Source organism: Manacus candei, unplaced genomic scaffold, assembly GCF_025592945.1.
Source record: "Manacus candei isolate 608988 ecotype Guabito, Panama unplaced genomic scaffold, ASM2559294v1 h1tg000069l, whole genome shotgun sequence".
NCBI lineage: Eukaryota > Metazoa > Chordata > Aves > Passeriformes > Pipridae > Manacus > Manacus candei.
Window position 1 is genome coordinate 2,455,045 of NW_026138117.1, and position 13,562 is coordinate 2,468,606.

General features: G+C 42.2%; 1 protein-coding gene across 7 annotated transcripts in view; it reads right to left on the minus strand.

Moving 5' to 3' along the window:
• Positions 1 to 13,562, minus strand: part of GABRA5 (gamma-aminobutyric acid type A receptor subunit alpha5) — a 54,937-nt gene that overhangs the window by 6,661 nt on the left and 34,714 nt on the right. For all 7 annotated transcript variants that reach the window (XM_051806915.1, XM_051806913.1, XM_051806914.1 and 4 more), the window contains one exon: positions 3,195 to 3,338. In XM_051806915.1, coding sequence (XP_051662875.1) covers positions 3,195 to 3,338 — 144 coding nt within the window. The remainder of the gene's footprint in view (positions 1 to 3,194; positions 3,339 to 13,562) is intronic.

A 13,562-nucleotide genomic window follows, 5' to 3' on the forward strand; every position in this document is an offset into this window, starting at 1 on the left:
TGTTATTAAACTATAACAAATCTAGTACTAATGAAAAGCCCTAGAGCAGGAATGACTGCATTTCTTCACAGAGCTATGCTACAGTGCTGCTGGTCTTAAGGGGTTTTTTGTGCTTTAAAAGCTGCTACAGTATTTTTTTAGTATCTAGTTGAGGGAGTTCTGAAGACTGTGCTTACAAATTTTCCAGGATCTTACATGCATTCTTCCATTGCCATTATGCTGAGATTCAATCAAGTACTTTAATAAGGCTGGACAAGACCCCAGTCTTTTTTGTTTATTGGATATATCTGAACTCAGGTCTATTAATGGCTGTTCTACCAGGATCCTGAAATTAGGTCTGTGACACCACCTCCCTGACTATGCTGACATCCAGAACATTTTGGCCCATGAAAAATCCATGTGTCCTTTTATAGTGATGCAGAAGAACGATTGATCTCCAGAAAAAATCAGATTTATTTGGGGCAAAATGAAGAGTTGAACGATTCTTTTATTATTTAGGCTTTGGATATTACAGAGCTCAGGTTCCAGCTGGCAGAATATAAAAGAAGTGGGTTTATCTTTTGTTTTGTAATACTGCAGATCCTGAGTTATCTATGAGAGATTCTGAGTATGGGAACACGATTGGGCAACCATTAGTGGAAAGCAGCAAGATTCACTTGGACTCAAATCTCATATCTGATTGTTTTCAGCACTTGTACCACCAGGATATAACAGATGTTGGGTCTGTTGGAAGCAGTGTGAGTAGTCAAATATCTTCTCTTTTGGTGGAATGACATTTGGGTACGTTAGCACAAAAAAAAAATAAATCCAAAAACCCAACAACAAAAACACCCCATAAAATACAACAAACAGCCAAAAAAATCAAACAGGTGGCACATGTCAGAGCTGTTTTCTGTGGCATGGCTAAAATGTTCCAAATTTCAAGACTGGCTGATGAATTAGGAATGCCAGGATATTTTTTTCTGAGAAGCTAGCCAAACTTAGCAGCTTGCCTACAAAATCAGCAGAATCCCAAGGGATTGGTGCAGGTCTGGCATTTCCATTTTAAAAAAAGAGTCTGCTAGAAAGAAGAGCATAAATGACCCATGACATCCACAAACATTTTGTCTATGCAACAGCAAGAGCTCTGTAGTTTGACTTGTGTGTCATAAAAGCCACAAAAGATCCAAGCACTTGGATTTATGCAATAGTTTTTTGGTTTTTCTTTTCCACATTCAACAATTCAATAGAAGGAAGAAATGCTTTCAACGGCCATTCGTAAGTAATGCTGATTACTGGCCTCCTACGAGCTTGATGAAGTCCAGAAAATCCATCGCTGACTGATGGTTTCCCTGTGCAAAATCGGATTTTTGTATTTTGCTAATCCCCGGTTACAATCTGTGTCCTGCTCTTTGTGATCCACCCTGCAATCAGAATCCAGCCAGCCCAGATGTAACCCAGGACATTAATATAAAATCTTGACGTTGGAAACCAAGCATTTATTAGCATAAATCTTAAATACATGAGGGAGGTGTTTACTGTGCAGAAACTTTGGGATATGTCTGTTTCCTTGGGCTGAGGAGTACAAGGAGCTTTCACAGGCAAAGCGGCAAACTGGAAGTGGCCTGGAGCTGACACACTGGAGCACTCACTGCCTGGGCTGGATGGTTTTCTTGCTCTGAGGAGCAGGACGAGCTTGTAGGAGATGCTCCAGTACATCCTTTGGATCTTTTTCTTGGCAACAATGAAGGCGAGAGGGGAGCTGCCATTCATTGCAGAAAACAACGCGGCTATGATGGTGAACTGGTAAGGAAAAAAGTGTCTTTACTCTTTCATGGGAGATAGCATACTCATTCTTTTCCTGCAGAAGTGACCACTCTGTCTACGTGCTTCTCTTGACTTTAGGTATCTTTGCTTTAGCAGCAGCTTTGTGTCTCCTGCAATGTGCAAGGGAGGGGATGAAGGTCTATAGGATGGAGATGACAGTTGTGTTTAGTGGCTGCCCATGGCAAGCCTTCCCTCACTTTGTGTCCTGTTTGAAGCATAAGCGGCAAGCTCAGATGCTCCCTCTTTTTTTGCCGTCTGGAGCACAAAGATTTATGCATCTTCATGTTTCGGTCCAGCTAACTTTGTGGCCAAGTGTACGTGTACCTGTTTTCACAACTCGTACATTTCCTGCAGATACTAACAGGTTCTTAATTCAATCTATACTTTGTCCTCTACAACTCTGCCCATCATTTTTCACCAGGCATACAATGTATCAGCAGCAGACTCTGTTGGGCTTTTCCTGCAGGAATTGCTCCCAGCCATGTTGTCACAGGCTGCTCCTTTCCCCAACCTTCCCTTCATAGCAGGCTATTTCATTCCCCCTCTTCCCTGCCCCGATGGATGCCACTAATGCTCTCCAGTTGAGTGCATTGTGTAACCTGGTTAAGCCCCCGTCCTGCTGAGCGCACGTGATCTCTGTCCCGGCCTCGACCCCCTCGGGAGTGACCCCCCCCCCCGGCACCAATGCACACCCAGGGCTGCCCTTGCGTGGGAGCCTTAAGAAGCAGGGGGGCATGGCTCACGTGGATGCCCGGCCTGGGATTAAAGCTTCTTTGCTTCCCTAATGCTGCCACATCTGGCACCTCCACTTGCAGCCTCGGAGGGAATGGGGATCCTCGGGGTTTGCACCTCCTCTCCAGCCACGTGGTCCCCTGGACACGCTGCAGAGCCACGCCGAGCCACGCCAAGCCAAGCCAAGCCACAGCCCCCACTTGACCCTCCATTCCCTTCCTCCCTCCTCCTTCCCCTCCCCCCCGCGGTCTCATCAGGCAATCATTTTAAAGCGATGATTGAAACGGATCAAATGCGTGGGTGGTGTTTGCCTCCCAGGGTGGTTCCTCCCCCGAGAAAATAAGCCAGCAATAGCACCGGCAGCCTCAGTAAAGGCGATCGCCAAGAAGCTGCGTGCAGCTTCTCCGGCACTCCTGTAAATAGCAGGGGCTTGGATGAATCTTTAGCAACAGACTTGCAATGTACCTAAGAGCCAGCACATAATCCTCTCAGTGTTTAAGTGTCTCTGCTAAGTGGCCATGAACCTGCACAGGATCTCCCTAACGCTCCACATCCCACGCATACTTCTCTAGCCTTGTTGCAAAATAACCAGAGCCTGTGGATCTCCCCTCCCACTCCATCTATTAGCAGCTATGGGATGGAAATATTCTCTGTACCTGTACTGGTACTGATGTTTTCGGTTCCTACAGTTTGTCCCATCAGGTGGTACTGGTTAAGTCGTGAGCCATCTTCGGCCACCACCACAGACGTTGTGGTGCTGTTAGTCCACACATAGATCACTTCAGAATTGGGGTAAGCATCTGCCAAAAAGGAGGAAAAAAGACAGTGATGAGTAAAAACCACTGTGTAATATTTTAGTGGATCCTTAAATGGTATCGGCGGGGAGAGAGAATAATGGAGGAGTGAGAGTGAATGGAGAAAAACAAATAAAGATGATATAATCATGGTCCCATATGCCCAGCTCAAAAAATATTAGGTAGAAGCCTTCTAATATAAGAGATGAGTGGGATGGTTTGTGAACGGCTGGAACAGTGGAGGTATAAATATAATCTATCACAACCACTCAATTTGGGAAAGAGCAGCTCAGGCCTATACACACCTAGCTGGTGGCTTCCAAACCCCAGCAAGCTGCAAAAGGCATTTTGCTGAAGCTCCCCCTCAAAAAGATTCAGGCACCTTGAGTGCCTGGCAAACAGGGACCCTGTGTGTCTTTTCATTTCTCCAGTATAAAATTCTAAATGCATTCTAAGTGTGCAAGTGCAGGGTCTGGTCTATATGCACTGATTTTGGAATATGTACTTGTGGGTGAGGGGGTAGGTCTTGCATGATGGCTGTAGATAAAGGGAGCTGGAATATGTCTGCCTGTGCCTGTGATGCTGAAGAGCAGACACAGGATACAGGGGTGAGAATACATGAAGGATAGCAAGAATGGGGGGGGGGGAGGGGGTCTGTGCATAAGGGGGTCTGTGCATACCAGAGCAAATGCGTGGTGGTGCAGAAACACCTGCACACCTGGAGATTTGAATGTGATTTCTCTCATGTACATTTAGAAGTCCTAGGAAATAAAGGTGGGGGCAGTACTGCCAACTCATTCCTTCCTCTATAATGCTGCCATAACTTTTCATGTCCTAACACCTACAGCAATTAGAGTATTATGAGGAAATCTCAGTTTTCTTTTAGAAAGACAGTCAAGCTGCTTTTAGTTTTTAAGCCTTCTCTGCTGATTGTCTCAAAAAATCCAAGAGCTGACTATACATTTAAATATATTTTATTTACTACAAATAGCTCTCACACTTTTTAGAACAGCTCTATCATTGAAAGTTTGCAAGTCACATTCCTGCAAGCTAAAATCTCTGGAAAGCAGGAAAGGCTTACTCTCCTAATATGAGGTGAAAAGCAGGTAGGCTTGGAAGTGGTCTGAAGTCAAATACTAATATCTCACCTTCTGCACTCTTTAATGTGGAAGTGCAGAATGTTTCTTTCTGGAAAAACTGGTATCCTAGCTCAGGAGACAATACATGGTGGCTTTCCAGATAAGGACAGGAGTTTAGCTTGAAGGATCATGTGTACTGGCTCCATCAGTGTGTTTTGTTTGCTAGAGCTAGTAAGCTGTCTTGGAAAGCTGCAGCTCCATGGAGGACTTAAAAAAATTTACAGACAGTGGGTCAACGTGAGCTTCTGAGGCACTGCAAGGGGAAGAAACATGCTAATGTGATCCCTGGATCCATACAACAAGGAATGTCAAGCAGAAAACTGCAAGTGATCCTGGTTCAGGCTAAGAGCACGTGTATAGGACAATGAGCTTCACATCACTCAAATGCTGGACCAGGCAGCAGGGAAGAAAGCAGCACCTTTTTACACTGTTATTAATGTTACTGTGCCATATGTGGGAGACAGAACACTAGGCTAGATACACCTTTGGTCTAACTGTTTATGGCTATTCATCCACACCTCAGAAAATACATAGAAATAATGAGGACACAGAGAGGGAGAGAATTCAAAAGAAGGTTACAAATATCTCCAGGGACTGGAAAATAAGTCATGATTTGAAACTTAAGCAGCTCAACTTATTCAGCTCACTGACAAGAAGCTGAGATGTGGCTCAAGCTCTGAGTATAGATACTTGCATACAGAAATCTAAAACCAGTATGAATCTCTTGTACTATAACAAAAAGGTGTCTGAAAGATTGTTCCAGGCAGATTCAGATGAAGAACAGGGCACAATTTCCTAACTAGGTGGGGGGTGGGTAATTACACTGTGGATAACCTGAGGAAAAAAAATATGGACTACTGTCACAAGTATGATAATGATGAGTTGAAATCTTTTTTTGTCACATATCTGACAGTTGCTGTGTTCAGGGCTGGAGCTGATCCAGGGTTTGGAAGTTGAGGATCTACAAGTCCTTCATCCCTTGTTAGCCATGCAGGACTGCCCACATGCCTTCCTTATGCTTGCATTTGTAGCTCTGCAGTAAAATTACTGTAATTACATGTCATGATCTGCTATGAAAGGCTAAGAAGGAATGGCTTCCCTATTTCAAAATATTTGCATCACAAAAATTTCAGCTTCCCTTTAGAGCTGAGATGCTTTATCTCAGAGATGATTACAAGCTCACAACATGCTGTAAATAATTTCAAAGCCAGATCTGGAGAAGGCAAGTTGGAGGAGTTGGGTCCGTTTAAAAATGTGATGCAGAAAGGCCTCCTTTTTTAAATGCATGTCTGGTATATGTTGTTCATGTGCTGATATTCCCAGTGAATGTGGGATTTATTTATTTAGCCAAATTTGGGATTGTTAGAGAATTTGATTTTTAGCTATGTTACTTTTTATGCAAAAACCTCCAGCACTGAATTTTTTTTTCTGGGGTTATCCAGAAGTATCCCACCTCAGCAGTTCTCTGTTTCTGCAATGATCACAGCCACTGGAATAATTAGATTTGTCCTGGGAGTGTCCTCCCAGCAGTGCCTCTGCTTTAAATTGCAGGGTTTACTGGTTATTGAAATACCAGTACAGGGTTGGAGGCTCCTACTCTGGAAAAGCCCAGCAATTCCTCTTGTAAAAAAAAATCTGCAATTCAAACAGAGGCCAGAAGGTGCCAAAACTCCATCCAGATCTCACAGATAGGCTCAAGCAATACTTCATGAGGCTGTTTTCTTTCAAAACTATGCCAGGGAAGGGAGGTTACCCATCCGGGAAGGGAGGTTACCCATCCCAGGCCAGCTGGTGTGAAGAGATAGCACCCAGGCAGGCAAGAGCACAAGATGAGGCCAGTCCCTGCCTGGGAGGAAGGCTCTAGCCTGTAGCGTCTTTCTCACACAAAAATAACTATTGCAAGACGGAGAGTTTCACCACTGCTTGGCCAGGAGTAGAGTATCCATGGGAGAAGGGAGAATAGCCCAGCTGGAAGAGATTCTTGTGCAAGGGCACATAGAGGGCTTTAAGACACAAGAGGATAACAGATGTGTTCCTGCAGAGCCCAACCTAAACCAGTGCAACCTGCAGTGATTTTACCTCCTCAAGAGAAGTCTGTCACATTAGGAATAGCATGAATTTACCCCATTCTAGAGACATTCTATTGTGATGGATCACATATATGGCATGATCCTCATCTATCTTCCATGCAAATGTTTTAAGAAGCTCTAATATAAGATTTTTGACTTAGTGCCTCCTTTTCTTACTATAGGCCATGTTCTGACAGGAAAAAGCCATCCCGTGTACCTTGGTGTGGCAGCTGCACCACAGACTATATCTTTTCTGTTCATCTAGATAAGGGAGATAACCTACTTTTAGCAGGTATTTGTCTTCCTACTGCAAACCTTCTGCCATGTCTTCCCAGAAGCCTCAAACTCCAGTTATCCCAAACTCAACAACCAGAAGCTCCAGCTCTGCTGCTGATTACCCCTGCAGTATAATTAGGCCCAGTCATATTGAAAGATGAAAGTGTAGGTGTAGTCTAGAATAATGTTAATTTCCTATTGGGGTAGAACAGATGCTAATGGAGAGATGGTATTATTCACTTTCTATCAAATTGTGTAAAAACCCCCTTCCACTTAAACAAAGCTTCCAGCAGGTTGCCTACTAGCCATGCTTGCTGAAGGACTAAAGAACTTCAGCTTGTGCTGTCTAGAATTATAGGAAAGGTTTACTCATGATAAGGAAATATGGCCCTCATCTCCTCTACCTGACACACAGGGTGGGGACATCTCCCAGAGGGTGATAGAAAAATGTAGTAGTGGCTCTGGGACAGCAAGCTGAGACAATAATGCTGGTAGTGTAAAAGCAAGCTCAAATTCAAAGCCACTGAACATTCAAGTGAGACTGCTCGGTGTTTATTCTACTTTAGGCAAGTGGGCATCTTCTGGATTAATGAATCCAAATAATTAATTTGGTGTTTACAATAATTTTGCTGGCTTAGCAAAGAAAGAAGGAAGCCTTGTTAAACTATCTTTCTCTTCTAAGCTCACTCTTTCAAAAAGAAGAAAAAAAAGGGTAGCAGTTGAGATGAACAGCTAAAATTACAGAGAATTATAATGTTATTAAATGTGAGAAAATGACAACAGACATTTATTTCTAGTGGACAGCTGATAAATTGCTACAGGCTTATCACCTACCAGGATGATGAAAGAAGTAATTTCTTCTCATATCTATTTATTGATGAGCAGATTTATTTTTCTGCATTCTAGCATCCAACACACACCGCACAATATAAAAATGGTAAAGAGGTCCCTTGCTCTTCTCCCACACTCTTCCTGCTCCTGTATGTCTCGCAAGGAAAGCATGACATGGTCTTTCTTATGCCAGTGGGCATATGAACAGTGGGCAGAGGAGTGACCACAGCCAAAGAGAAGATATACATTAAGAAAAAGTCTAGCAAAGCAGAGCAGTTAGTTGGTAAGACCTGGAGAATCCCTGCCATTGGCCTCGGCATTGAGGAGTGACTTGTTTTCATTTGCAAATCAAACAGTGTGAGCAGTGTAGCATCTTCCATTCAAAAAGCAACCCACAAGCAGGGAGTTTTGTCCTGCCACTGCCCCCAGCACAGGGCAGTGGTGGTACCTGTGGCTACTGACAGACATCCTCCTTCTCGCCTTTCTTTCTTCCATATTTGGAATAAAATCCAGGAGAAAAAAAAAAGGGGGGGGGCGCAAGGAGGGGGGGAAGAGTGTTTCTTTGCACCTTATGTCAAATAAACCTAAATGCAGATGGATGAATCCAAACTTTGAGTCTGTGGGACCCAGTCTGTGGGTATTTCTAGGACTGATTTTTTTTTAAGCTATAACCCAGAAAAAAAAATCACTACTGATATCTGCCAATAGATTTTCATATCTGCATTACAGGGCATAAAAAATTTAGGAACAAAGAATCCCTCTCCAAAGCACCCTCTAAACCCACAGAAACCATAAAGCAGTGTCTGCATAATTAAGTTAAGACAACCTGGACAGCATGGGACCTGTGTGTATGGGTGCCCACCTGGCATGCTTGAGCTTTGTTCCACAATTAAACAGACCATTTATCCACAAGCCATGGCTGAAAATTTTCTTTCAGAATTATGCTAGTTGGAGGCTGAATTAACTTAGAGACATACTGTAGAAAGATGACTTTTGACTTGTTTTCTATTTTATTCATTACAATTGTGCAGTTACATTCCAAGCCTTTATCATCATGACATTTAGTACATGCCACAAGGATCATCGGACTGCCTAATCTTGGAAGTACTGCTAATCCTCGTCAAAGTCTGTTGATTGGGAAAGATGTGCATAAATTGTCAGCTTTTTTAGAAACTCTAATTGCAATCTGAATACACATACAAATATCTATCTTATCTAACCATTAATGTATTTGACTGACTTAGAGGCTGTTATATAACTCAACAGTGATCCAGATTTACAGCCTTTCAAAGACTCCTGCAGGCAGTAAAACAGCACTGCTACTAAGCCATCATGTACCAGCTTGAATGCTAAGAGTCAGGCTGGGTTTCTTGTGATTTTTGCACAAATACTTTGTAGCCCATTACAAAGCATCTGTCAACAGGCCAGATTTGAGCTCTGTAATTGGAATTTCCCATTAAATTGAGTTTATAAGAATGAATCAATGTACAAATGAGCTCACTCTATTGGGACAACAAGTGGAAAACAGATCTAGTAAAAATGTAATTTTAAATATAAAAATAATAAGACGTGGTACTAAATATGCATGATCTAGATGTAGGGGGAATAGCTTTTTATAACAGTAAGTTTTTAATGTAAAATAACAATTTAAACACTAAGATAAATGTATTCACATATTAAATAATTAAGAGCCTAAAATAAAGACTGTATGGTGAATTCTGCTGTTCTTAAGAGAATTTTAGGGTTGTAGAAATTATTTTAGGGACCTGAAATCATCAGAATTAAGACTGATGATTTAAACTGGCATGAGTTTACAGCATATGAAATAAACAGCATGCATTATTTTAAATATATGCCACAGACAAGAAGTGTATTGTGTACAAATACACGTGACTACAAATCCACCTAACACAGAGTCACAGAATGGTTGGGGCTGGCAGGTATATCTGGAAATCATCCTGTCCCACACCCTGCTCAGACAGGGACACCAAAGGCAGGTTTTCCAGAACCATGTCCAGTCTGGTTTTGAATATCTCCATGATATTCAAATCTTTCTAGCCAATCTGTTCCAGTGTTTGGTCACACTCACAGTAAAAGCATGTTTTCTTCTGTTCAGATGGAATTTAATCTTTTTTAACTTATGCCCCCTGCCCCTTATTCTGCCAGTGGGCACCACTGAGCAGAGCCCAGCTCTTCATGCCTACCCTCCCAAACCCCACCTTCCGTATTTATACAGATGGATGAGGACCCTCTGAGCCTTCCCTTCTCCAGGATGAACAGTCTCTTGGTCTCTCCTCATAGTAGAGGTGCTCTGGTCCTTAAGTGATTGTTGTGGCCCTGCACTGGACTCTCTCCACAGTCTGTATTTTTCTTCCACTGGGAAGCTCAGAATGGGGCACAGTGTTCCAGATGTGAGTAGAAGTTAAATGCTCAGAATGAAACTTTTTTTTGAACGACACAATATCATCTAGATCCAACAGCAGAGGACATCCAAGGAGGAAATTATTCGTGAACTTGGAACAATTCTTGTATGAAAACTGATGACAAAAGACTATAGGACACCACTGGCTGTGAAATGGGCAGTTGGAAGTTCAGTCATACTAAAATTATAATTTCTGTTCTTCCTGAATTTAAAATAAAAATAAAGCTTGGTAACAAAAGTAGTATTTTATATGTTTTCCTGACACACAGTTTTATTTGATCTTTTTGTCACATTCTGCAGGGAATAGAATAGGATGTTCTGAAAAATGTGCCAGACAGGTCTCGAGAGACTTCACTACTAAGCAACACTAATGTACTCTACTGATCATTGCTAAGAAATAAAGCCCTAAGTTAGATCAAAATGATTCCGTTTCAGAATGTAATTTATAAGTCACCTCAGGAAAACGTGGGAATAGAAATATGATAGAAGTGTCTGTGGCTTGGAAATTAAATGGAAGCACAGACTGTACCCACAGGGTGGTGAAACATACAGAACTGAAGATGTCTGTGAAATTCACTCTGAGACCCATCGTTTTGCAAAATCCATTTTCTTAAGCTTTTCAAAGCAAGAAACAGGTGGGAGGTCCTGCACAATTTTAGAAGTTCTAGTTCATGGGAGAAAAGTCTAAATATGACCCGACTTTAAGGTCAAAAATATAAAGCCAAGGGGAAAAACCCCCAAATCCTTATAATTTTTGACTGAAAGCTACTTTGGGATTTTGGAGGTGTGATTCATAATTAGCACAGGCAAGTTTGCTGACTGCTTTAATACAATAAATTGACTATTTGCAAGTTGGTACACTAAATCACAGTCATACTGATGATGCATGTAACACAAATACTAATGAACAGTTGTACTGATAATTCAGTCAGACATAGCCCCTTCACAGGATGCTATTCCACCATTTAAGAACAGAACTGAGCTAAGAGCTGTGCAGAGTAATACAGAATGTTTTCTAAGGATGACTGTGAAGACAGTGCAGCAATTTGAGGGATGCCTCTTAAAGAGGCGCCCATATTTGCCACCATGCAGGCAGTATCACCGGTGAGAGCATCCTGCTTGCCCCTAGGGCAATGGGGAAGCAATCAGAGGGGTGCATCTGTTTTCCAAGCACTGGGATCACAACTGTGAGTGACTGCTTGCTGTGAAATCTGACATATAGACATTAAAAACCAGGCATGGCACACCAAATAGAGATGTGTGTCCCAGGATAGCAGGGCTTCACTCAGAAAAGGAAAAAAAAACCAAAACAGCAAAGAAAATGTTTTTCCGTAGGGCAGCCTGGAGCATGACAAACAGCAAACAGACACGTAGGTGTAGACAACTAAATTCTGCCACCTGCCATTGTGGGATGCCTGTCATGAGCTGACTGAAAGGGGTGACTAAACAGGGGGGCTGTTACACATTCAGTGCTCCAAGGTACCAGCAGCACCAGGTCATCTTCCGAAAATCCTTGGTGTCATCTGAGAGCTTATGTTAGGGAACAGGTTATAGCTTCCTTCTTTTGTCTCATCCAGTTTCTTCGTCTCATTGCAGTCGGTATTCACAATAAAACTTCTTGCTTTATTTTCAAGTTTAGTGGTAGCTATCTCAATCTAGAACTAACCTGAGAACTGATTTTACATCACCATTTAATGGTGACTACACAACTGCTTTTCATATGGAATATGTCAAAATATCCACTGTAAGAGGACTAGAGCAACAAAACAGTACGATATGCTGGGATGATATTTAAAATATCCTGGGATGTTTCTGACCTTATGTTGGTCTTTCCAGGCCAGGAATATGGTAATTCCAAGTCAGTTGGCCAGTTTGAGTGCTGTACTAACATTTAATGAACTTTGAATTTACAATCAGAATATTAGGCAGTTATATTAAATGCTTCATTAGGAAAAACGGCATGGTCATGAGAAAGATGTAAAGAAATTTAATTTACTTTTTGCAAGGCAAACAAAAGTATCCTCCAAAGTATGGCTGACACCATTACTCATTTTGCATAGTACCTTTACTCTCTGAGCAATCTTGATTGCAGTGGTCCACTCAGTTTGCAAGCTGCCACTTAATATCAGCAAAGCTAATTTGACCAGTTCTTCAGGAGTGTCACTGGAGCTTCTTTTGTGAAATGTGGAGTAAATTTTAGAAAATGCTATATTTGATGTTGTTGTGGAAGGTACCTTCACAAACATGGTATTTTTGGCCACACCTAACAGCACAGAATGAAATTGTGACCTCACCGTAATCTACAGACATTCTTCCCACCCACTTGAGTGGCATCAGGAACTCAAACATCATAGTTAGTGTATCTACTGAGCTTACCATTCAAAGCACCCTCACTTATAAATCAGTATGGCCTGAAAACAGCTGAGACTGATTGGAACTATTGGCAGAACTGAATATATACCTTTGTTTCTGAATCCAGTCCCTTAATTCAGACATTTACAAATCTCAGAAATACTGCTACATTAATAACACTGTGAGAATGTGTAATCAACAGGTATGTAGAGATAGCAAGCTGAAATATTATTATTCAAACACTTTAATACTGCTTCTAGATTGCAATCACAAGAACTTATTCCCTACGCCAAAGGTGCAGTCATCTAAAACTCAGAAGATGGATTATAGACTCCTGCCATGGGACACAGTGCAGGCCTGTGAGAAGAGAAGGGGATGAAATCTCCCAAGGCCATCAGTTCAAACTGCCCAGCCTTAGTGATGGATACAAGGAGCCTCTCTGAGGTGAGCTGTTGCTGACCAGAGGCACTGCCATTTTGCCTGCTTTATGCTACAATACTCAGGCACACACCCCCTCTTTGGGAACTGTCCTCTCCCAGTCATGGAGACCCAGATCCAAAGATGCTCATGATCTCATCTTCTCTGTGCACAAATAAAACATCTCCTTATTTACAGCCATCAGCTGTAAATCTCCTCCTAAAATAGGAGAAGATTAACCTGAGCCTAAAAATATCTACCTCTCTCCCCTAAGAGGGTGAGAGCAATCAGCTCAGCTGTATATATTTACTTTACAGAAATATAAATTTAGGAGGGAGGAATCCCAGCTTTGCTGACAGATTTATCTCTGGGATGTTTTCAGCAAAATGGTTAGCTAGCAGAGACTGGTCGTGAGGACTCTTTCAGTGGAGAAGGAGAAAAAAAAAGAGAAGGCTTATCAGGAATTCCCTCTTCCCACTCCTCCTTCTGTCTTGTTTCTTCATGGGGGACAACATGAAACAACTATTTCCTTTGAAGAAACTTGCTGGGCTGGGACTGCAGCAGTGCTAGATGACAACTTAGACTAACTTGGCTCTCTGTGTAGGAGACGAGGCTAATGTGCAATTCAGGGGAAGGACTTGCTGGCCCACCAGAGACTGAGGTGTCATAAAGGACCTGCCAGACTAGAAACTGAAATCCAAGTTTCAGCAGTGTCTTGGAGCTT